The sequence below is a fragment of the Danio rerio genome, chromosome 9 (genome assembly GCF_052040795.2).
Source record: "Danio rerio strain M-AB ecotype USA chromosome 9, GRCz13ab, whole genome shotgun sequence".
Lineage (NCBI taxonomy): Eukaryota > Metazoa > Chordata > Actinopteri > Cypriniformes > Danionidae > Danio > Danio rerio.
In genome coordinates this window covers 54233475-54257335 of record NC_141029.1, presented here as the reverse complement: position 1 = coordinate 54257335, position 23861 = coordinate 54233475, and the positions used below count along the sequence as shown (strand labels likewise).

Genomic DNA, 23861 nt, shown 5'->3' with positions numbered 1-23861 from the left:
AATAATATATAGTTAGGTTGTTTATATATTTTATTATTTATAAACAAAACATTAACAGATCATTTTTAATAATTAAAAATAAAATGCAGTAAAAATGAAATAAATAACTAATATTAATAATAATGATAAAAATAAAAAAAGAGAAAAGCTTTTTTCCTTGTACTGCATACTTTCTCCGTATGCATTTCTGATAAAAGCAGTTTGGTTGTTTGTTTTTTATGATGTATTAAAAAAATTAAACCATATTTTATAATAAATTAAACATTAAATTAAAAAAAGTACAAATAAATTAAAAAGAAAATTAACAAAATACGGAAACGATTCATTGCCAACTAACTAAAATTTCCTCTAAAATGTGCAAAAATGACTAAAACTGAAATAGAAAAAAAAAATCTAACAAAATAATTAAAAATGACAAAAGCACATAAAATCTCTAAAAAACAAACAACAAAACAAAAATATAGCTAGTTCATTTAAACAAAAATGTGTGTGTGTGTGTGTGTGTGTAAAATCAGATTTTTTTTTTGAATTTTTTCTTTTTTAAATTCTAAAAAAATTCTAGTTATCCTTGACACTTGATATTACAATTTAAAAATGATGAGAGTAAATTTATTAGATTTTACCACACCAAAAGGTAATTTCTTTCAGTGTATAATTATATTTTTTAAGTAACCAAAAAAGATGTTAAGTGAACATTGCTTTAGGTTATTTTGTTGCAGATATAAACTCATTCCATTATGTTACAGAGTATAGTTGAAGTCAGAATTATTAGCCCCCCTTTGAATTTTTTAAATATTTCCCAACTAATGTTTAACAGATTCAGGAAATTTTAACAGTATGTTTGAAAATATTTTTTCTTCTGGAGAAAGTCTTATTTGTTTTATTTCGGCTAGAATAAAAGCAGTTTTTAATTTTTTAAACACCATTTTAAGGTCAATTATTAGCCCCTTTAAGCTATATTTTTATTGGATAGTCTACAGAACAAACCATCATTATACATTAACTTGCCTAATTACCCTAATCTGCCTAATTAACCTAATTAACCTAGTGAAGCCTTTAAATGTCATTTTAAGCTGTATAGAAGTGTCTTGAAGAATATCTAGTCAAATATTATTTACTGTCATCATGACAAAGATAAAATAAACCAGTTATTAGAGATGAATTATTAAAACTATTATGCTTAGAAATGTGTTGAAGAAATCTCTCTGTTCATTAGTAATTAGGGAAAACAATAAACAAGAGGGCGAATAATTTAGGGGGGTTAATAATTCTGACTTCAACTGTATATATAAATCATAACAGTATATTAACATCAGTAAAATAACCCTGATGAATGTTTGAGCTTGATCTTTGCCATGGATTGATTTCACCTGTAATGCTGATCTCTTTTTTTCTCTCTGTTTGTCTGCAGCGACGAGCTCCACTAAGCTGGAGGATCTCAGTTTTCTTGATGAACAGCGAAACACCCCCCTGCGCACCTCCATCCGCCTGCCCTGGCACAACACCGGCGGCAGAGCTCCACACGACAAAGGTACAGCACAACCATCACGAACAACACTATAACAAAACTACCACAAAATCACTTCTGATTCTGCCACAATGAAAACGCTTCATCTGGCTTAATATGCACAACAATTTTTCATCCTAAATTCTTGTTGTCTTAGGGTGCGTTCACATCTGTAGTTCGCTTCATTTGGTCCGGACCAAGGGTAATAAATGTTACATTGTAGCATTTTCTGCCGTCTTTGGGTCGTTCACTCCACACTGCTGGCTTTAGTCCGAACCAGATGAAAAGAACCAAAATGCAGTCATCTGACAAAATCCACATCTCTCATTGGCCAGATGTTGAACATAGTTTCTAAACTGCTTTTTGATTGGTCATAATTCACGTGCGGGAAGATGCCAATGAACTCCCGCAAGTAAACAAAACCAGCAGACACAAAATGTCTCTTTATACTCTGGAGGGACGACTGCACTGACTGATTGTATTCCTGCTTTAGACAAACTATACATTTCGAGAATGAAGCGCGGCCGCGGCTGGAAAACAGTGTTTAATGCATCGCTCGTCACTTCTGGAGGAGGCGTGAATTAATTTAGCTAAACTGCAACATCATACGCAAATATTACCAACGATCCTTCAGGTAATGTTTTCCCCCTGCACTGTCAGCAAATTTTTTTCCTCCATATCCCACAATGCACTGCGCATCAGCCTATGGCAGCTGGATTAGTCCAAAAAGGCGCAGTACTTTTTGCGGTTGGGTCTGTTTTAGTCCAGATTATATTCTCACCACAAACAAACCGCTCCAGGGTTCGTTTGAAAGCGTACCGATACCACCTCTTCAAGCAGGGGTCGGTACGCTTTTTTTGGTCCACTTTTGGTGCGCACTCGAGTACGATTGCTGCATTCACACCTGCCCAAACGAACCGCACCTAGAGGGAAAACAAACTCAAGTGAAATTCAACCAAACTAAATGAGGCAGGTGTGAAAGCACCCTTATTGCCTTCGAGCCACAACCCAGCACTGGGAAACACCCATACACTCTCGCATTCACACACACACACACACACAATAAGGCCAATTTAGTTAATTCAGTTCCCCTATAGTGCATGTGTTTGGAGGAACCCGGAGGAAACCCAGACCAACACGGGCAGAACATGCAAACTCCACACAGAAATGCCAACTGGCCCAGCCGGGACTCTAACCACCAACCTTCTTGCTGTGAGGTGACTGAGCCACCGTGCCACCCATTATTTTGTCATTTGAAGCTTATTATATATTCAGGCCATGGTTTGTTGTTCTGAGTTTATGTGGGAAAACATAATGCAAACTCAACTCTCAACTCTATTTCTAGAGCACTTTCAACCAACCACAGTGGGTATTAAAGTGCTGTACATAAAAACACAAAATACATGCAAACAAGCAAGGAGCCAAAATACATAAACTCACAACACATGATTAAAGCTAAAGAAAATAAAACTTTGCTTTAATGTTGTCACGATACTGGTCCTTTTTACGTTAACGCTTGATCGCTGTTAAGCGCGTCCTTAGGGTGCTTTCACACCTAGACTTTGGCCCCGTTTACACTGTCAGGTCTTAATGCCTAATTCCGATTTGTTGCCTATATCTTGTTTGCCTGTCTGTTTACACGTTGTTTTAATTGTGATCCATTTCCAATTCATGCGTTTACACTTGCCATACAATTTACGTTGTCGCGTATGCATAAAGCCAGATTCTAGCATCTGTGCCATGATGATATGTATGATCCATTTATAAATAATATTGTTTTGTTTGCGTCTAACCAGCCACACAAAATAGTCTTATTATTTTGTTGCTGTTGTACCATGGATATTTTCTCAAATTGTCATTAAAGGTGTAGCTAACAAATTACTATATAAAATAAGAATTTAATCGGTTGTCATCAGTTAAACAAGCCAGAAGCGGCCCGGACTCTACACACAGACTCCGGCCAGATGTGGTTAACAGGAATCATCACAAACGGATGTGCGGGAGCGAGCTGCGGGCCATACTCGGCCCGGATGACACTCGCCAATGCCGAGTCGGAGCCAGAGGCGCCGAAGGGCAGCTGAGCTCGGGCCGATTACTTCCTGTTATCTGGGACTTGCCACTATGGAAGAAATTGTCTTGTTTTTAGCTCTGCGAAATATGCGAAGTGTAGTAAAAGCAGTGAATGGTTCAGTCCAGATTTACCCCTAGGCAATTTATGTAATGGTATGGCCCTGATGTGTGTGTGTGTGTGTAGTTGAAGATGTAGCTTTTGCCTGTGTGCACAGTGCTGCGCACTGACTAATGTTGGAGAGAATAAAGTTGTTCTATGTGTAGCCCGCAGTGCGTATATTAATAGCGACAAAAAGGAAAAGTTACAACACAAAGTTCGCCGAACTTTAAAATGATTTTGAGGCAGAGGTGGGAAAGGGCCGTCATGGGAGCTTGCGCTTATGGTATATATGCTTTATGATGTCCTCCACCATGTATGGTTACGAGAGAGATCTCTGGTCTGGTGGGAGCAAATTGTGGCGACTGACCACTTTCCTCCTCCGTGTTTCCTCTGATGTTGTTTACCGCGTCGTCATCTCCACACACGCTCTTCCTTATGTCATTAAACCGTGGAGAAGCACCACATTGTCGCAAGTTTAATGATGTACAGAACGAAATGCCTCAATAAATCCGATCTGCCTGTTTACATGACAGTCGCATTGTCACATATCCGATCTGTATCTGATTTATTTCCACATATGAAGGAGACCTGAAACCGATCTCTGAATACACGAATGTCCGTTTTTTTTGTGTTTGCACTGTCATAAAACAGATGCGATCTGTGTCACATATGAGCAAAAAATCGGAATCGGGTCACATTTAACTGGCAGTGTAAACGGGGCCTTTGTTTCGGAACCTGTCTCGTTTGCTCTGCAAATCACAAAACACAACAAATGAACACGTCCCACATGAGACCTTATAGGGTCGTCTCTCATATTGTCCCACAACGACATTACAATACGGTGGATTAGTCCACAATGTTTTATATTTCGTTTATAGTCTGTTGACAAGTTCGATTTTCTTTAAAGTAACACAATAGTTACTTTCTCTGGTAATAAGTTACTTTTATAGTGATGTTACTATTTGTGAGAAGTAACTAGTAACTATAATGACTCTTTTAAAGGAACATGCCCAACACTGATTATTGAGCAGTCTGGTGCAATTCCCCTTTGCACAATCTCAATGTGTTGTGTGCCGGTTCACATGATCCCTAAAATCACAGAGACTCTTTCCATATAGATCCATCTACCCACTTATGACAGAATAAGGAATCTCCTGTGGTGAAAGGAGGTGTTTGAAACAGTTATGTCTATTAATAATGCAGGAGAACATGCTTAAATACATGTGTTTTCCCTCTCGCTCCATCTGTTTGTCGGTTATATAAACGCCCATGTAGCCTCAGGGCTGTGTGTGTGTGTGTGTGTGTGTGTGTGTGTGTGTATGTGTTTAGCTGTTATTCTGACCTTGTTGAATGCTCAGATAAATAATGAGAGACTCAGAGATTTGATTCTTTCTCTGTGTTTATTCTAGCTAGGTGTATTATCCGCTTGTTAGGTCGTAGCGTATGAAAGACTGTTTCCGGGTCCAAGCTGCTACTCATTTGAATAAAGAAAATAGCGAGAACATCTGGCATGGGTACCAAAACTCTGTACTTTATCGTTATCAGTGCTACACCATAAAAGACAGAAGTACATATGTATGTGTTTATATATATGTATAAACACATACATATTAGCACCAAGCACACACACAGCAACAAACAAGCTAAGCAGCGTCCCACTGTCTCGTTCACACATACATACACGTGCTCGCTCGCTCGCTCAGGAGTCGTGGGCGATACCGCTAGACGGCCCGCTCCCGTCCAAAATTAAACCAGTTACCGACCACTCCTGTGCTTTATTCGGAAATTCGGAATGCAGACCTCTAGACCGAAGTATCGATACACTCGGACGTTAACGGTTCTGGAGAATTATTGCTGAATAAACATTACTTATAGTAGCATAATTTAACTGACAAACCTTTTCTAATTTGCGATATTCGTCTTCACAGTTGGCAATCTCATGAGAAATGCTCGTGTTTCTGGTGAGCACGTCTGCCTAGCTACTAACGGTAACTCTACATCATCCACATCATTATGCCCGCAGTCAATCACCTAAAATAGTATAATAATAATAGTTAAATAAACACACACATATGAAAAAAAAAAATTTCTGCAGTAGCCTAAATAAATTTTGAACGTTAAAAATGCCCATGCCTTAGTATTTACTAATATAACCTAATAATAGCCTAATAATAAACTATGCTTGTTAAAAATTATTTTAAAAATAGCTTATTTTTACATTGCAAGATGCTCAAAAACAGTATTAAAAACATAGTTAACTCCCAAAACACTGTTAACTCATTAATGTGAATGCGTTAATGAAAAATCTAAAACATGATCTCATTTAACTGCATTTTGCAACTCAAAGAGGGCATTTTCAACTGCAGGGAGTACAATAAAACAAGATAGGTCCAGACTTCAGATCCAACCCTTTTCCTTCAAACCATTGTACATTCTTTTACAAGACAAATATAATAAGTTTCTTTGTTTTACAATTATTGGTTTTGTTTTATTTTACATTAAATGCTTAATAGTAGAATAAAGTTGTTAATTCTGTTTAATTTTTTTTTCCAATAAAAAAAAAACATTACAATAACTACCGATAAGAGAACTGTTAAAGTACCGAACTGATAAGTGGTATCGATTAAAGTAGTAACACTGTTAAAACCTTAACGATACCATCCCTATTAATAGTCTTATCACACTTAAAAAGTGCATCTCTAATGGTGCGTTGCAAGCGCAGCACACACTGTTAAATACATTAATAAACAGTTTCTGTGTTTTGTGATTCTCAAGTGTTTTCTGTTTATTTACGGTTGTGAATTGCATTACTTCGACTACAACTTCTGGTGTTGAAAATTCAGCCTACAGTTTAACAAAGTGACTTTTATTGACATTTTAATAATGTGAAATAATATATTGTAGAAGACATAATATATAGAGAAATAGTCTGTAAAATAGCAGAAAATGTACTGGTAGTTTATTACAAGGTCTTTGCGGCGTAATTTACAACACCAACCCAGACAATAAATCACCTTAAACTTTTAAAAAATCTTCATAAACGTCACCTTATCCAGCTTTTCAAGTTTAAAAGTTGTTAGGAGAAAGATCAAGATCCCATAGTGCAATTCAAAAGCAGAAATAAATGGGCAAAAAAAATAAAAAAATGAACATGAATTCCATATTATGGAAAACTATTCATTTATAGCCAGTGTTTTCATGTCATTCGTATGGAAGTTGAGCTTAAATGGTTGCATTTTTTTGATTGAAAGCTAACATTAATCAGATTCACTCTAGTAAACTGCATCCATGTTAGCATGTCACGTTTGATGTGGTAATTTCACAGTAGGAATACACACAGGCTTGAAGACTCGTTCTCAGCCCCTACAGTGCAATTCGGTATACATAAATATTATGGTGAAAGTCATCATAGCTTGCGTAGAATAGATCCAGCTCCCAACCCTACTATGAGTTTAGATTAATGGCGATATTTTTTCATCACCCGATAAGAGACTCGCGTTAACACAGATAACGGCCAACCACTAATATATATATATATATATATATATATATATATATATATATATATATATATATATATATATATATATATATATATATATATATATATATATATATATATATATGTATATATGTATATATATATATATGTATATATGTATATATATATATATATATATATATATATGTATGTATATATATATATGTATGTGTATATATATATATATATATATATACATATATATATATATATATATATATATGTATATATGTATATATATATGTATGTATATATATATATATGTATGTATATATATGTATGTATTTATATATATATATATATATATATATATATATATATATATATATGTATATATATATATATATATATATATATATATATATATATTTAATTACATTTCAGAATCCGTATTTGGTGAAATAACTTTTGTAACAAAAATGTTGTTATATATTCCTTAAGAAATTGAAATCATACACTCTCATCTTCTTTCTGTCAAACAGAAGGGCTAATAATCCTGAATTCAGCTGCATGTGTGATAAACATGCAAATGCTGTCTGTGCGGAAGGAATACATTGTTATAGTAGGGTTTTGTTTTGTCTCGTCTCATCTCATTTTGAATGTGACTTATCATGCAGCCCACTTCTCTTATTTTTACCTGAGTAACCCTGTGCTGTACATGTTTTGCAGCTTGCTTTGCTCCGTACAAGCCCACCGACATCATGCTTAAGCCGCTGCTGTTTGAGGTTCCCAGCATCACCACAGACTCTGTGTTCGTGGGCCGTGATTGGCTGTTCCAGCAACTGGAGGATGACTTGAGCCCCAGCCAATCAGGTGAGAGCAGCAGCTCCGGCTCCATTCTGGTCGGCAACGTGGGCTTCGGAAAAACCGCCATCATCTCCCGCCTGGTGGCCCTCAGCTGCCATGGAGGACGCATGCGGCAGATTGCATCCAACAGTCCCACTGCATCGCCTAAAAGTGAGTCTAACGGCTTATATTGCAGGCCTGCAGCTGGTTCAAAATGCAGCTACTAGGCTTTTAACTGGGACAAAATTTTCTAGTATCTCACCAGTTTTATCATCTCTTCACTGGCTCCCAGTCCAATTTAGGATTCAGTATAAGTTATTGCTACTTGTTTGACACCTATTTACATCTCTGAGCTTCTTCGCTGGCACACTTCATTGAGGCCAATCAGGTCGGAAAACAAGTTTCAGCCAGTTGTCCCCAAACACGGTTGAAATCAAGAGGTGACAGGGCTTTTTCTGCTGTAGCCCCCCAAATGTGGAATGGTCTGCCTTTACATATCAGGTCATGTTCTTCACTTGATGCTTTTAAGTCTCATCTAAATAATCATCTTCTGTCTCTTGCCTTTTGATTGCAATCAATTAATTTTAATCTGTTTTATATATTTTGCTCAATTTTCATATATAGGTATAGATTTTGTATGCTGGTCGTTTTGTAAAGCACTTTGGTCAACATCAGTTGTTTTTAAATGTGCTCTATAAATAAAGCAAACAAGCAAACAAACAGACTTATTAACAGTGATGTACTTCAATAATATAGTTCTTAAAAACTTGTAATGTACTTGTAAATGCGCTACATGTTTCATATGCATTTACAAAGCATGTTTAATGGTAGGAAGATTCAATATATATGCAAGCAAAAATAAGTTGTATATAATAGAGATTCATGACTTTGTTACAAAAAAATAGCATTTAAAATCATTTCAATTATTCCCTGTTAATTGAATCACTTATGACGATATTTCTAACATAAGCTTGTATATTTGTGCTGTCAATCGATAAAAAAAATTACTAATTAATCACACTTTTTTTTAATTAATCACGATTAATCACATTTAAAAGACTGAAACTTGTAATTTTGGCAATTCACATGTAAAATGAATGTAAACGCAAGACAAAAACTATTTAAATTCAAAATATAACTCATTATTAGAAAATTTCTTTAACTTGTAACACAGATTTCTTCATGTAAACAACAAACCCATAATAAAATTATCAAGATCCTACTTGACAGTCATATTTATTACAGAAATTAAAACACAGGCATGTTAATGCCATTTAAATTTCAAAACAATCAATGCCAATAAAGAAAAAAATAATTTCCAAGTTAGATTCTAAGTGGACTGCAAAAAAAAAAAAGCCAAAATACAGGCATTGCAGATATGGAAAATGGAAAATAATAATAATAATAATAATAAAGAATTGAATACAAATTGTTCTCATTGTAAAGTTGTATTGCTGTGAGTTGAGAACATTAATTATAAAGTAGAAATAATGTTACTCAGTCCTCCTTTACATTCAGCCAGTTTCTAAAACAGTCCAGTCTGTTGACACTATTGGGGGACAATGTGGACCTTTTCTTTTGAATGATGTGAGCTGAAAGTGCAACGCGATCTCACGGCAATTCGTAACTTTTTGATTTAGTGGCTACAGACAATGACGTTTAGGCAGGTTTCTTCCTAAGAACTAGACACACAGGCACGCACGCACGCACACACGCACGCACGCGCAGGACAGGGCAGCCGGATCGACTCCCTTCAGATTCAACACGCATGATCGCGTTCATCAAATTTGCTTAAACTAAGCGTTCTAAAGTATGGCTATATTTCATAAGAATTCTGTCACAACGCAAAGGAGGTGCTTTATTAAACTTGCGGGAAGGGGGAAACACATCGAACTTAATAAAACTTTGGAGGGCTCATGCAGAAAGGCATGCTCTGTCTTTGACATCTCGCGACTTCATCTGACACTTTCTGAGTACATTTACATGGACACCAATACTCCGATTTTAATATGATTAAGATAATACTCTGATTAAGAGTCTACCATGTAAACAGCGATTTGTGATTATCTTAAAGGACCATTGAGTCACGAAATGCGGAGGTTTTTCTTTCCGTTCGCCATGAGGTATCAATTTCCATTAAAACAGAAGTCGAAAGATTGAAAATGAAATACCCGAAATTGCATGAAACTGTCGTGGAAACTCTGACGTGCCTGGTGATGCGACATTAATTGTTTTATGCTGAAACTTTCCTTCTAAAAGTGCTTGCTTGGTCTTATCCATATTTCTTTGCATGTTGAACACACGTTGACCATAACAGGAAAAAAAACTGCAACTGCGTTAATTGCGTTTATTTTTTTTAACGTGTTAAATATTTCAAATTAATCGCATACGTTAACTTACTAATATTGATAGCACCAATTTTTATATTCCATTATTGACATTTTTATCCTGATTGATGTTAGCCAGTGGAACAAAACTCCATATAAATGACGATAAAAGCAGGGATATGTGAATGGGTGTTTGTACTGATGTCTGTGTTGATATGTGTCTTGTTCAGGTGCAGAAATGAGTTCAGATGTTCCTCTCAGTCAGTCGACTCCTCCACTCAGCACCAGCAGTACCCTGAGCTCCAGCAGCTGCCCGAACACACCCGAGCTCCAGCGCCACCGGGACCAGGCCGTCAGACGCCTCGCTGCTAAGGTACAAAACCACAAAAACACACTCAACTCTGCGTTTGATGTCTGAATGGCATCATTTAATATATTGTTTTAGCATCGACACTGGAATGTGTGCATTTGTAATAGTCGCATGGATTGAGCTGCATTTATTTTCTTAAAACTACAGTAAAAACTGGTTAAGATGATTGCAGTTTAATAATAATAATGATTGGAATTTATTCCTGGTGTTCAAAACTAAGTTTCCAGCATCATTACTGTAGCTTTCAGTGTCACATGATCATTTAAAAATATAGATATTAATATGATGTTTGATGCTCAGGAAGCATTTAGGATTATTATCAGTGATGTACTTCAATAATTCAGTAGTATAAAGTATGAATTATATTGGATGTGATTGATATCGCAATGTATGCATTTGCAATAGTCACATCGCTGGATCTGGAATGTCGAGTTGTTGATAGTTGATAATACTGGATCAGAACAATTGAGATGTGTAAGGTTGCTGCAAAGTTAAACCATAATAGAATGAAAGTTGCCCATGGTTACAGTACATAATATATTTTATAGTTTTAGTTTAAAATACTAGTTACAAGTGTCATTTCAAGGCTTAATTATTGTCTTTATTCTGTTACAAACTATACACTCATTGGCCACTTTATTAGGTACACCTGTCCAACTGCTTGTTAGCGCAAAATTTCTAATCAGCCGATCACATGGCAGCAACTCAGTGAATTTAGGCATGTAGACATAGTCAAGACGATCTGCTGCAGTTTAAACCGAGCATCAGAATGGGGAAGAAAGGGGATTTAAGTGACTTTGAACCTTGCATAGTTGTTGGTGCCAAACGGGCTGGTCTGAGTATTTCAGAAACTGCTGATCTACTGAGATTTTCACGCACAACCATCTCTAGAGTTTACAGAGAATGGTCTGAAAAAGAGAAAATATCCAGTGAGCGGCAGTTCTTTGAGCACAAATGCCTTGTTGAAGCCAGAGGTCAGAGGAGAATGGCCAGACTGGTTCCAGCCGATAGACAAAAGTAACTTACATAAGCACTCGATACAACCGAGGTCTGCAGAAGAGCATCTCTGAACACACAACACGTCCAACCTTGAGGCAGATGGGCTACAGCAGCAGAAGACCACACCGGGTGCCACTCCTGTCAGATAAGTACAGAAAACTGAGGCTACAATTCACACAGGCTCACCAAACTGGACAAAAGAACATTCGGATGGTTGGGTCAGAATTTGGCATCAACAACATGAAAGCATGGATCCATCCTGCCTTGTGTCAACGGTTTTGGCTGGTGGTGGTGGTGTAAACATCTCAGACTGGTTTCTTGAACATGACAATGAGTTCACTGTACTCAAATGGCCTCCACAGTCACCAGATCTCAATCCAATAGAGCACCTTTGGGATGTGGTGTAACGGGAGATTTGCATCACGGATGTGCAGCCGACAAATCTGCAGCAACTGTGTGATGCTATCATGCCAATATGGAGCACATCTATAACAGCCATGCCATAAGCTGTGTGTTAAAAGAATGTTGGCTAAAATCAATACTTGTATTTAAACACATCAGCTAAAACAAAGCTTAAAATCTGATTCATGTTGATTTGACACATTTTAGCATTGATCTTTGGTTGGTATATAAATGTGCAGTTATTGTAGTGAATCCTCACGTAGATGTAAATGCAACTCAGTCTCATTGGGAATACTTGTTTAGGCCTACATTTTTGTGAAGTGGCAAAAAAAAAGTACTTCACCATACGTTTGACTGCAGTTTGTTGGTAAAATGAACACTAGAGGGCAGAATGATGACAACAACATTTGTTCCTTTTCACAGTAATGATATTTACAGGGACAAATTGGTGATGAATAAAGGATTATTTTCATGCAGTTCTTTGCACAACACCAAATAAACACAGCAAAGCAACTTAACTCTTTCATTTGTAATGAATACAATTTCGTCACCTATCTATCGCCATATAGACAGCTCTTCTGGCTTTCTGACCTGGCTTTTCTGGTCAATGTTGTGCTGCTGAGCGCTCAAGTTTGGGTCCAGATAAGCACGCTTCCAAAAAACAGAGAAAAGCAATGTAAAATCAAGGTAAAACAATGTAGTTGCAATGCATTCTCTATTGTTTGCTTTTGAAAACACTATTGGTTGGGTTAAGGGAGGGGTTTAGCTCTGTAATTCGCTAGCTGATTTTGATTTGTACAAATAGGACATGCATTTGAAATATACATCAAAACATACCACAAGTAGCATATTTTAGATTCAAATAAATGTAGACAGCGCCCTCTAGCAGATCTGTCATGTGAAACGTGCAGTAATACATACCCAGAGAAAAAGCATCTGACATTTCTCAAAAATGTAGACTGAGGCAGGTATTTCCAGTGAGTCTGTGCTGACTAAAGCTGTATCTGCATTGGCTGACTGTATGTGTGGCTCTTTAAAGGCAGTGTGGTTCTGAAATGCGCTGGACCTCTCAGCTGCGCTCATAATGAAACGCGCAGGTGTTCAGCAGACGATCACAGGTGCAGCCTCATATACACTGCTGACAGCCGCTTATAAAAGACCTGGATGACATGCCACATGCTTATTACTTTCGCAAGAGTTGATGGATTTTGTAAGTTGGCTAGTGCTCTTGATCTGGTTGCAGGTTGAAGTCTGTACATTTGCTTTGGGTCAATAGAATTGGGGTTAATTTAAGACCTAACATAAATGTTCTGTTCGAGATTATTGTGTTTTACAGAAGACACTCAATAAAACGTCATTGTTACGTCCTTTTAGATGTTAATATTAAACTAGGAGTAGATGACATAACATACATTAGTTTAATGTGTGTGACAAGCGGATGGAGAAAGAAATAAACTGAAAACCAAATAATCACTAAATTATTAATTGCCCATACTTCCAATGAAACCAGTGAAAATATATTATACAGTGAAAGAAAAATATTTACAATGATTAAATAATGAATTACCTGGGGGGAGAGGAAGTAGTTGAATGTGCTTAAATCAAAGAAATAAATATAACAAAACTCAGTAACTGTTTTCACCAAACTGAACTAAATATGAAAAGAAAAGCATGAAAAGAAACATCAACGTACCAAACGTCTTAACTAAACTGCTCTAACTAAAAACAAAACATACAGAAAACAGCACATTCTCCTGAACCTAGTGAACTAATACAAAATATCAATCTGAGTGTTGTATATGTATATCGCGCGACTTACTCACTCCTACACCTCTTAGTGTGACAATAATTTGTATGGCAAAATAAAATATGAAATATTATCTATATTAGGGCGACACAGTGGCTCAGTGGTTAGCACGGTCTCCTCACAGCAGGAAGGTCGCTGGTTCGAGTCCTGGCTGGGTCAGTTGGCATTTCTGTGTGGAGTTTGCATGTTCTCCCCATTTAGGCTTGGGTTTTCTCTGGGTGCTCCGGTTTCCCCCACAGTCCACACACATGCGCTATAGCGGAATTGAAGAAACTAAACTGGCCGTAGTGTGTGTGTGTGTGTGTGTGTGTGTGTGTATGGGTGTTTCCTAGTGATGGGTTGTGGCTGGAAGGGCATCCGCTGCGTTAAACATATGCTGGATTAATTGGTGGTTCATTCTGCTGTGGTGACCTCTGATGAATAAGTTGAAGGAAAATTAATGAATGAATTACTTATATTAAATATAATATTTAGAACAAGGGTTGTTTGATGTTATTTTTGGTGATTTTAGGTGTCACGATTTGGTAACTCATTCATTTAAAATCTTTGTAGTTTTTAAAGCTCTAATGCGGAGTTCAGACTGCGTGATTTTAGCCCTGATTTCGACTCGTCGACAGGTTTTGAGAAATCGCAGACAAATGCCTGAAATCACAGGCAAAACGGTGCTCATTCACGTGAGTAACAACCACACAGTATGAACTATCAAGAATGTATACATAACGCATATGTATGTTGTTTCCTTTTTAGTAATATAACAGCCATTTTTTTGTAGTTTGATTTAGATGTTTTTACCTAAAAAAAACCCTTTGTCATCATTTGATGACATGATAAAAGAAAAATAAATATAAAAAAATAAATAATAAATTTGTTAATTAAGAGTGTTTTGGGACCAATAATAATAAAATCTATAATAATAATAATAATAATAATAATAATAATAACAATAATAATAATAACAATAATAATAATACAAAAAGTATAATAATAATAATAATAATAATAATAACAATAACAATAATAATAATACAAAAAGTATAATAATAATAATAATAATATTGTAATATTATTATAATTATTATTATTTATATTAGTTATAGATTTGTTGTTTCATTATTTTTGTCTTTTTGTTTTTAACTTCCAAATAAAGCCACATTTGTAGATCTCAGGGCAAAATTGCTCCTTCTGCTTGCTCCTTGCTCCTTCAGGAATAAACTGTTTTGAATGGATCACTTGAATAAATTTTTCAGTGAATCATCATGGTTTAAGTCATTTGAATTATGCCATTGTCTTATTAGCTAAATGTTGTGAACCACAAAATAGCACTTTTATTGTACCAAAAAAAAAAAAAATTATACATATATATATATATATATATATATATATATATATATATATATATATATATATATGTATATATATATATGTATATATGTATATATATATGTACAGTTGCGCAGTAGGTAGTGCTGTTGCCACACAGCAAGAAGGTCGCTGGTTCGAGCCTTGGCTCAGTTGGCGTTTCATGTGGAGTTTGCATGTTCTCCCTGCTTTCACGTGGGTTTGCTCCGGGTGCTCTGGTTTCCCCCACAGTCCAAAGACATGCGGTACAGGTGAATTGGGTAGGCTAAATTGTCTGTAGTGAATGTGTGTGTGGATGTTTCCCAGAGATGGGTTCCGGCTGGAAGGGCATCCGCTGCGCAAAAACTTGCTGGATAAGTTGGCGGTTCATTCCACTGTGGCGACCCCGGATTAATAAAGGGACTAAGCCGACAAGAAAATGAATGAATGAATGAATGTTTACCAGAGAAAGAAATTTTTCTCTGTATTTCCTGTAATATTTTTCTTGTGGAGAAAGTCTTATTTGTTTTATTTTGGCTAGAATAACCATTTTTTGGATAGTCTCCTGAACAAACTATCGTTATACAATGACTTGCCTAATTACCCTAACTTGCCTAATTAACCTAGTTTAGCCTTTAAATGTCACTTTAAGCTGGCTGGCATCATGGCAAAGATAAAAGAAATAAGTTATTAGGAATGAGTTATTAAACTTATTATGTTTAGAAAATATGTGTCTTTTCGTTAAACAGAAATTGGGGAAAAACTATTCAGGAGGGCTGATAAATCTGACTTCAGAACTGTACCTTTAAGAAATCCCCTAATATGGCAAACTGACTTACAACTGTTTTCTGTTGTTCTTCTTTTAAGCCTTTAAAATAAAATGCTCTTATGCTTGGGACAATTTGTACCGAACACTTGATTTCCCAGCATCAGCAGCAGCTCCTTCTGTGTCCTCAGATGACTTCAGATGTGTTTTCTTCATGCTTTTATCCATCTTCATGCGCAGCGCAGGGATCGGCCACAAATTGATAATGCAGCTCATTCATTTGTCAGTTAGCTGTCCTTTTTGCTTTCAGGCAGATTTGTAGATTTGTGTTTTTGCAGCTTGTTTTGCTGTGGATCGAGCGCTGATTCATGTTTGCTGTATGAAGTGTGCACTAATGGATGAATATGTGCTGATGTCACAGTGTTGTGCTTCAGTGTGATGATGATCATGTTTCTCCTGTGTGTTTATGGTGGAGGAGGATATAGATTCTGAATCAGATGCTGGCGCTTTGGGTCTTTATGTTGTGTATTTTATTTACTCCATCAAGCAGATTTTTGGAACAGATCAGGGAGAAGTGAAGAGATGTGATTTGGCAAAAGTTGCAATTGACCCTTCGCTAAGCTCTGCCCCAAGCGGCAACATCCCTCGGGAGGTCAATACGGAAATAACTGAAACTGCAATTCATCGAAAATCTGCTAGTCCTGGCTCCATAATAGAGCAAATTTCAATTGAGCCCACTGTTAGAATGGCCAACTTTACTGCAGAAAAAAAGGTGTTTACAGCCTGGTACAACGAACAATTTTGGTTCCTAAAGCTAATATTACCCTTCATGACAACTGTGAGGGGGTGAATTTTTTTATAACTCATCAGTTTCCTTTAAATTAGGTTATATTAAGTTTGCATAATTAAGGGCGTGGCCACTTGATTGACAGCTAGGTCTCACTGTCACCGTCACTTCACCTCAGCTGACTCCGGCAGATTAGCCGCTGATTTCGGCATGTTCATCATATTTCTGTGTTGTTTTCTGTGGCTTTACACAGTCAGTCGCCTTTTGGGATTATTTCCTACAATTATCAGATGATATGGGATGCTGTGTGCACTTAATTGTGCTCACAAACCATTCACGCGGCCTCCGTTTACCATGTGAGTAAAGTTATTTACTTGTAAACCATCTCTATAAATATATTTGTTTTATTTAAGATCATTTATCATGTATAATGTTCTTTAGAGCTGTAATGAACTCTACAATCTGACAGATTGATTAGATGTGGACTGTAGAACAGTCGTCTGAAGTGTTATCATACAGTGTTATGCTGGATGTCATCAATAGTCCTGCATTTACTAACACAGACTATATCTGAAGTGTTTGGAAGTCATTCGCGTTTTCCTCCTGTAGGAAAACATCATAAGAACAATACTCAGTGGCTCAATGTATTACAGCGGTGTTTTGAAAAGACTAAACACTTTTATATATATATATATATATATATATATATATATATATATATAGAGAGAGAGAGAGAGAGATATAGATATAGATATAGTGTACAGCCAAGCACATGTGGTCAGAACACAAACGAGTCGCAGGTGATAAAGTATTAAAGGGCCATTAAACCCCCTCGTTTCAGCAGGGTGTTTTCACACCTCTACTTTGGAAAAAGTCAGAAAAGTGGGCGTGTCCAGCTCTGTTTAGGGGGGAGTGTCGGAGGAACTAAAGTGGGATGGTGTGGGAGTGTCTATTTGGGCACGCGCGAGTTTCAGTCAAAATTCACACACAGGAGAAAGTGATGGTGTTTAACCTACATGGACATCTGTAGTCGAATTATTTGCCAAATTATTAAATGTTGGACTTTAACTGCAGTTTGGCTATTTCATTCAGGGAATTCATTCATGCCCCTCGTGACAAACGCGATATTTGATTCGAGGATCTGATCTAAGCGTGTATTTTTCATGCAATGTTTGATACCGCACGGCGAATGAGAGAAAAAAAAAACTCCGCATTTCCCAGAAACTTAGATGCACACGGCAGGTAGCGTCAGAAAGCCGAGTGTGTTATTCCGGTCACAAAATGCGGTGCTATGTTTGCACTCAGTGCAATAGTTAACTTTATTCGATACGAACAAACTGAATAAACAAAGAGCACTGGTCGCTCACTTACCAAATCTGTAGAGACAGGACAATCACCAGCAACTAGAGCCGCGTCTATATGGAGAGGAGACTAACGTTATAAGCGAATCCAGATTTCAGCGTTTGCAGATGAGAACAGCTCTCAGGTAAACAATGTTCCTCCTTAGACACGTAAGTTATTGTTGTCGAGCGTCGCGTACACTGTTAATCCACACGTGTTCCAGCTGAGCTCTCACAGAGAGAAAATGAAAACGAAACTTAATGGCAGTAAACTATAAAAGCAACACTTCACGCTTGTTTTGCCAACACAACGTGGCGTCTCTGTGGCGTAAACACTGTGACACTAATGAATATTAATGAAGTTGTACTATAGAGCGCGCTGATTGGTTTGAACCAAGCCTTACTCATGCATTAATGCAGTACACTGTAAGACGTAATAAGACACACTCTGGCACAGACGTCCAGTCTGCATGCTGGAATACACGCTATTATGTCATGACCGTGACGCAGCTTCAAAAATTAGTTTCAAACAGGAAGTACCAATTTGCTTGAAATAACGCAAAAACAACCAATTTACACTTTTTAGTGAAATATAGGTGTCCTAATAGTGTTTTTAGCAGTGAGGGACACATATACCACTGTCAACAGTTCAAAAAATGTGTTTTGGTGTTTCGTGAGCCTTTCAGCGTTCTCCCAAAGTAAAGTGTGTCTAAGGCAGGTCCAAGCAAAATGCCAGCAGTGTCTGTAGCTCCGCTCACTCTCCGCCTCTTTGCCCTTGTTTGGTATCCCGCCGTGAGTGCGATGGTGCGCAAACAAAATTGTGACGGTTGGCTACTTGTGGCTTCTTTCTCTCCCTGCGTTCGTGTGGGTTTCCTCTGGGTGCTCCGGTTTCCCCCACAGTCCAGAGACACGCGGTACAGGTGAATTGGGTAGGCTAAATTGTCCATGGCGTATGAGTGTGTTTGTTTCCCAGAGATGGGTTGCAGCTGGAAGGGCATCCGCTGCGTGAAACATGTGCTGGATAAGTTGGCGGTTAATACCGCTGTGGCGACCCCGGATTAATAAAAGGACTAAGCCAAAAAGAAAATAAATGAATGAATAAAATCTTATTAAAAAGCCCTTGGCATTATGTCCTGGAGCCAAAATGTGAGTCTGAATTATTTTTGAGTGCACAATGGCTTGTGTGAGCGCAGAGCACTATTAAAACTGCATGAAGAATGTAAACCATACAACAATACTTCATAAAGCTGAGGAGGTCAGTGAACTAGAAAGAGCCAGTGAATGCAGAGATCATCAGTTCAGCGACAGAGAAGAAGAAAGAGGGTGGTTGAGTTCATGCCATCTCAACTTCAGTCTTCTGCATTTCAAAAGGCTGAAACAACAGCGCTGGCACCACTCCATCAGCTTCAAAAGCAGAATCAGACATATTGAAGAAACAGGAGAGCAGATTCTGTCTCGGAGAACACACACACACACACAGCATTAATGAGGAGTACAAGACTGCATTCACAACCGCACCACCTGCTGCAGCTTTTACACATTTATGACTCTTTGCAGTCAATGGGACAACATGACCTGCAACACGATCAACACATCAGGAGAGTAAATACATCTAGTCTGAAGAACTGACCGTCGCTGGGTTGGTTTAGTGGGAATTTTAATTACATTGGCAGCAATGCACAGGAAGTTGAGCTGGGATTTAAAGGGTCACGAAACACCAAAACACATTTTTTGAGCTGTTGACTGTCGAAAATGTGTCCCACACTGCTATAAACACTATTAGGACGCAAATATTTGGATGGAATTTTTGAAGCTGCGTCACGGCCATGAGGTCTTAGCATGTTTTTCAGCGTGGAGACTGGACTTGAGACTGTACCTGGGAGTACTTTGTAACGTCTCTGAGTGTGCTGCATTTATTCATGACTAAGACTTGGCTCAATCCAATCAGCGCGCTCTATTGTGTATTAAGGGTGTCATGATTTAGACTTTAAATCTAAATCGATCGAAAATCATGCTCAATTTCGATTATCAAATCAAAAAATGGAATCGTCGATGCTGCCACGCCCCCATGTCACATCAGCTTGGCTTGCCAAGCGTAAAAAAACACGCTTGTTGAAGAGCTTGTTGAACTGCAGACGCAGGAGACCCGTCGACAGAATTTAAACCCTCTCCTCTTTCAATGAAGTTGGCGGTGTGGAAGTATTTTGGATTTCCAGTCAGTTATGTTTACAATGTTTGTGTTGTCGACCAAAAAAAACACCGTTTGCAAGCTCTGCTTTGTATTAGGGTTGGGCCAATAGACAACACCAGCATCGCGATCCTCCGCCACGCCCCCGTTGCAAATCCGCTCACGAAAAATCCACACTCAGGCCCTGTTTACATTAATAGGTCTCAGTTTTTAAGTGGCATTTTATAACGATAACTATCCATATCCACGCTGGTGTTTTGCATTTCTGAGCAGCCCTCCTTCCTCACTACAGGAACTAAGCCGACAAGAAAATTAATTAATGAATGAATGTATGAGTGTGTGTGTGTGTGTGAGATGAGAGTGTATGGATGATTTCCAGTACTGGGTTGCAGCTGGAAGGGCATGTGCTGCGTAAAACATATGCTGGATAAGTTGGCGGTTCATTGTGCTGTGGTGACCCCAGATTGATAAAGAGATTAAGCCAAAGGAAAATGAATGAATTAATAAATGTAATTTCATTTTGTTCATGGGGGAAGAGTTGGGAATACATGCATTCATTCATTTTCTTTTCGGCTTAGTCCCTTTATTAATCCGGGGTCGCCACAGCGGAATGAACGGCCAACTTATTCAGCAAGTTTTTACGCAGCGGATGCCCTTCCAGCCACAACCCATCTCTGGGAAACATCTACACACACACTCATACACTACGAACAATTTAGCCTACCCAATTCACCTGTACCGCATGTGTTTGGACTGTGGGGGAAACCAGAGCACCCGGAGGAAACCCATTAAAAAATAATTTAAAAATAAACGCACAAAAGCAAGTCCAAATTGTTCCTGATGACACACTGAGGTCTTGTAAAACGAAACGATCAGTCCGCGTAAGACATTAAACATTATTCACAATATTATTAGCTTCAATTCACAGCCTGCTCAAACAAATGTCAAAATTGTAGTCTGGTCAGTTTTGATGACGAAAGCACAGTTTTATTAATTGTAACCCACCAGTCCTACTGCACCCAACCTGGTCTGTGCTGGGATCGAACCAGTGATTCTTTGTATGGGAGTAAGTTGCTCTAACAAGGAGGCTAAAGACCATGGCCTCTAGCGTCTGTCTCTAGAGCACCTTTTGAGGTCAGAGGAGTGAGATTTACTTGCATAGCCCTTCACTAGCTGGCCTCTGTTAAACTCACCCCCCTAAACCTCACTCCCATCCCGGACGAGCCCCCACGTGTAACCAAACGGCTCTAATGCACAGAACCAGTACTGTATGCCAGGGCATGTATTTGTGGGTTCCCAAATATGTAGCCCTGGACACATATCCTCAATGAGCCTCTGTCGGTTAAACTCTAAAATAAATTAAAAAATTATAAAAAATGTGTAGTGTTCCTTTAAGATTCACACTAATGAACTAAAGTAATCCACGAGACTCCTGCAGAATCAGAGCGAGTACAGACAGAGATAGAGATGTGAAGCACTCTCTCCATCTTAATAGTCCGAGCAGTCGTCTGTCAAACACAATGTGAGCTAAATGATGGATCAGCCTGCCGTCCCTCGTGTGTTACCATGGCAACAGGTGAGCCGGCTGGACATGCGGTCGCATTTAAAGAGAACTGCAGCCACGTGGATGGAGGCGCATTAAAGCTCCATACAGAGAGACAAAAGCGCTTAATTACAGGCTCATCGCTAATCAGTTTAGTGCGTAATGCTGCATTTAGAACAAATGAGTGTGTGTCGTTTCCAAATGCAAGCTGAGTATACTCCAGTCAACCCCAGTTTGTCTCTGTCGCATGAGCGATGGCTGATTATTTCAGCTTTTTCCAGTCGTTTATGGATTGATTCATTTGTGCATTTGCTGTTAGTGCTGTTTGTTGATGAACTGGAGCTTTTTAATACATTTGTAATACCGTTTTGAAATTATGTAATTGATAAAAGCAGCTAGTCTAGAAACAAATTAGACTTTTGATTTTTATTTTGTTGAAACTGCACGAAACTCTCGTATTTCTCGTATATCAAAAACATGTATTTATTAACAAAACACTCCCTACAGGCACTGGAACATCGATACGCAGGATTCAAGGTGCGATGACAATACATGACAATTCAATACCGGATGAAGGACTGAACAAAACACTGGAGTATAAATACACAGGACGTGGTTACACAATACACAAACGGGGGGGAACTCATGATCATTAACAAACGGCGGGAAGAATTACAAAGGAATCACATGATACAAACGGAAAGCACATGGAAAACAGCACAACAACATCACTTGACACGACCCCAACAGAGACACAAGACTGTGACATATTTGACATATTTTGTTTAAGAAATGACTTTAGTTTCTTCTTTGTTTTGTTTCATTTCTTGTTTTTGTTTCATTTCGTGTTTTGTTTCGTTTCATATTTTGTTTTTTTGTTTTGTGTGGTTTTGTTTTGTCTCATTTTGTGTTTTGTTTTTTGTTTTGTTTTGTGTTTTTATTTTGTTTAGTCTAATTTCGTGTTTTGTTTTGTTTCGTGTTTTGTATTTTGTTTTCATTTTGTTTTGCATTAGGTTTTGTTTTGTGTTTTGCTTTTTGTTGTTTGTTTCGTGTTTTGTTGTTTTGTTTCACTTCGTGTTTGTGTTTTGTTTTGTTTGTTTTGTGTTTTGTTATTTCATGTTTTGTTTCAATTCGTGTTTTGTTTGTTTTGCATTTGTTTTCATTTTGTTTTTTGTTTTGTATTTTGTTTTGTTATTTTTTGTTGTTTTGTGTTTGTTTTTGTTTCGTTTCGTGTTTGTTTTCGTTTTGTTTTGTGTTTGTTGTTTTGTTTCATTTTGTTTCACTTCGTTTCGTTTTGCATGTAGTCCTTCTCCAATGCATTTGTTTTTTATAACTCAAATACATCCCATTTCAGAAGTAAAATGAGTTGCATGTTGCATAAATATGTTTTATTTTTCATTTGTTTATTTTTTTTACTTTACTTTAATCTTTTATACAGTTATTTCTTTGTTTATAATTAATATAATTATCATAATTTTTTTAACATTTCATATCGTGTAAATAAATACAATTTCAGAAGTAAAATGGGTTGGCTATTAAATATTTTATTTTAATTTTTATTATCATTTTTATTATATTTATTTTTTAATTCTATTTAATTTTTATTTGCTTATTTTATTAAAATTTTAATTCTATTATTATTATTTTTTAGGCAAATCATTCCATTACTGATGTCCACTGTTTACATGGTCGACTCTTAATCAGAGTATTGTCTTAATGATTGTAAAAGCGGATTTTTGGTATCATGTAAACGTATTCAGTGTGTGTGAGAGTGTAGAGTGAGTTAATGTGCTCTCTGAAATGAGCACTTGAGAGTGTGAAAGTTAATGTTCCTCCACCTGAAGCAGCTTTAGATTGAGAACTGAGACCCAGACGCTCCTCTATTACCCGCAGCTGTCCAAAGGGGAAATCTCATCTGTCGAGCAATAATAAATCAGGACAAATTAAGAGTGACCCTCAGAAGCCCGGGGTCCTGCCAGGATCTTCACTC

At 37.3% G+C, this 23861-nt stretch overlaps 2 protein-coding genes and 1 long non-coding RNA gene across 12 annotated transcripts in view; 2 read left to right on the top strand and 1 right to left on the bottom strand.

The window, feature by feature from the left end:
* The window catches only part of LOC147835440 (uncharacterized), a 456431-nt gene that overhangs the window by 209897 nt on the left and 222673 nt on the right, over positions 1-23861 (top strand). The gene's annotated exons all lie outside the window — the stretch shown is intronic.
* Positions 1-23861, top strand: part of tanc1b (tetratricopeptide repeat, ankyrin repeat and coiled-coil containing 1b) — a 326871-nt gene that overhangs the window by 217217 nt on the left and 85793 nt on the right. For all 10 annotated transcript variants that reach the window (XR_015499911.1, XR_015499912.1, XR_015499913.1 and 7 more), the window contains 3 exons: positions 1412-1531; positions 7888-8175; positions 10562-10704. Coding sequence is in view for 7 of the 10 variants with exons in the window: in XM_087268444.1 (XP_087124570.1) it covers positions 1412-1531; positions 7888-8175; positions 10562-10704 (551 nt within the window). In the remaining 3 variants the exon portion in view is untranslated. The remainder of the gene's footprint in view (positions 1-1411; positions 1532-7887; positions 8176-10561; positions 10705-23861) is intronic.
* On the bottom strand, positions 11505-13756 carry LOC147835443 (uncharacterized). The gene is made up of 4 exons (XM_087268639.1): positions 13024-13756; positions 12694-12753; positions 11728-11838; positions 11505-11609 (listed from the first exon to the last, which is right to left on the bottom strand). Exons 1-4 carry the CDS (start codon positions 13183-13185, stop codon positions 11589-11591), a joined length of 354 nt encoding a protein of 117 aa, XP_087124765.1. The 5' UTR covers positions 13186-13756; the 3' UTR covers positions 11505-11588.

Coding starts and splice junctions, on each gene's coding strand:
- LOC147835443 (XM_087268639.1), bottom strand. CDS start 13,185: ATGAGCGCAGCTGAGAGGTCCAGCGCATTTCAGAACCACACTGCCTTT. Junction 11,839..12,693: donor ACATTGACCAGAAAAGCCAG/GTCAGAAAGCCA, acceptor CTTATCTGACAG/GAGTGGCACCCGGTGTGGTC. Junction 11,610..11,727: donor CGGTTGTATCGAGTGCTTAT/GTAAGTTACTTT, acceptor TCTCTTTTTCAG/ACCATTCTCTGTAAACTCTA.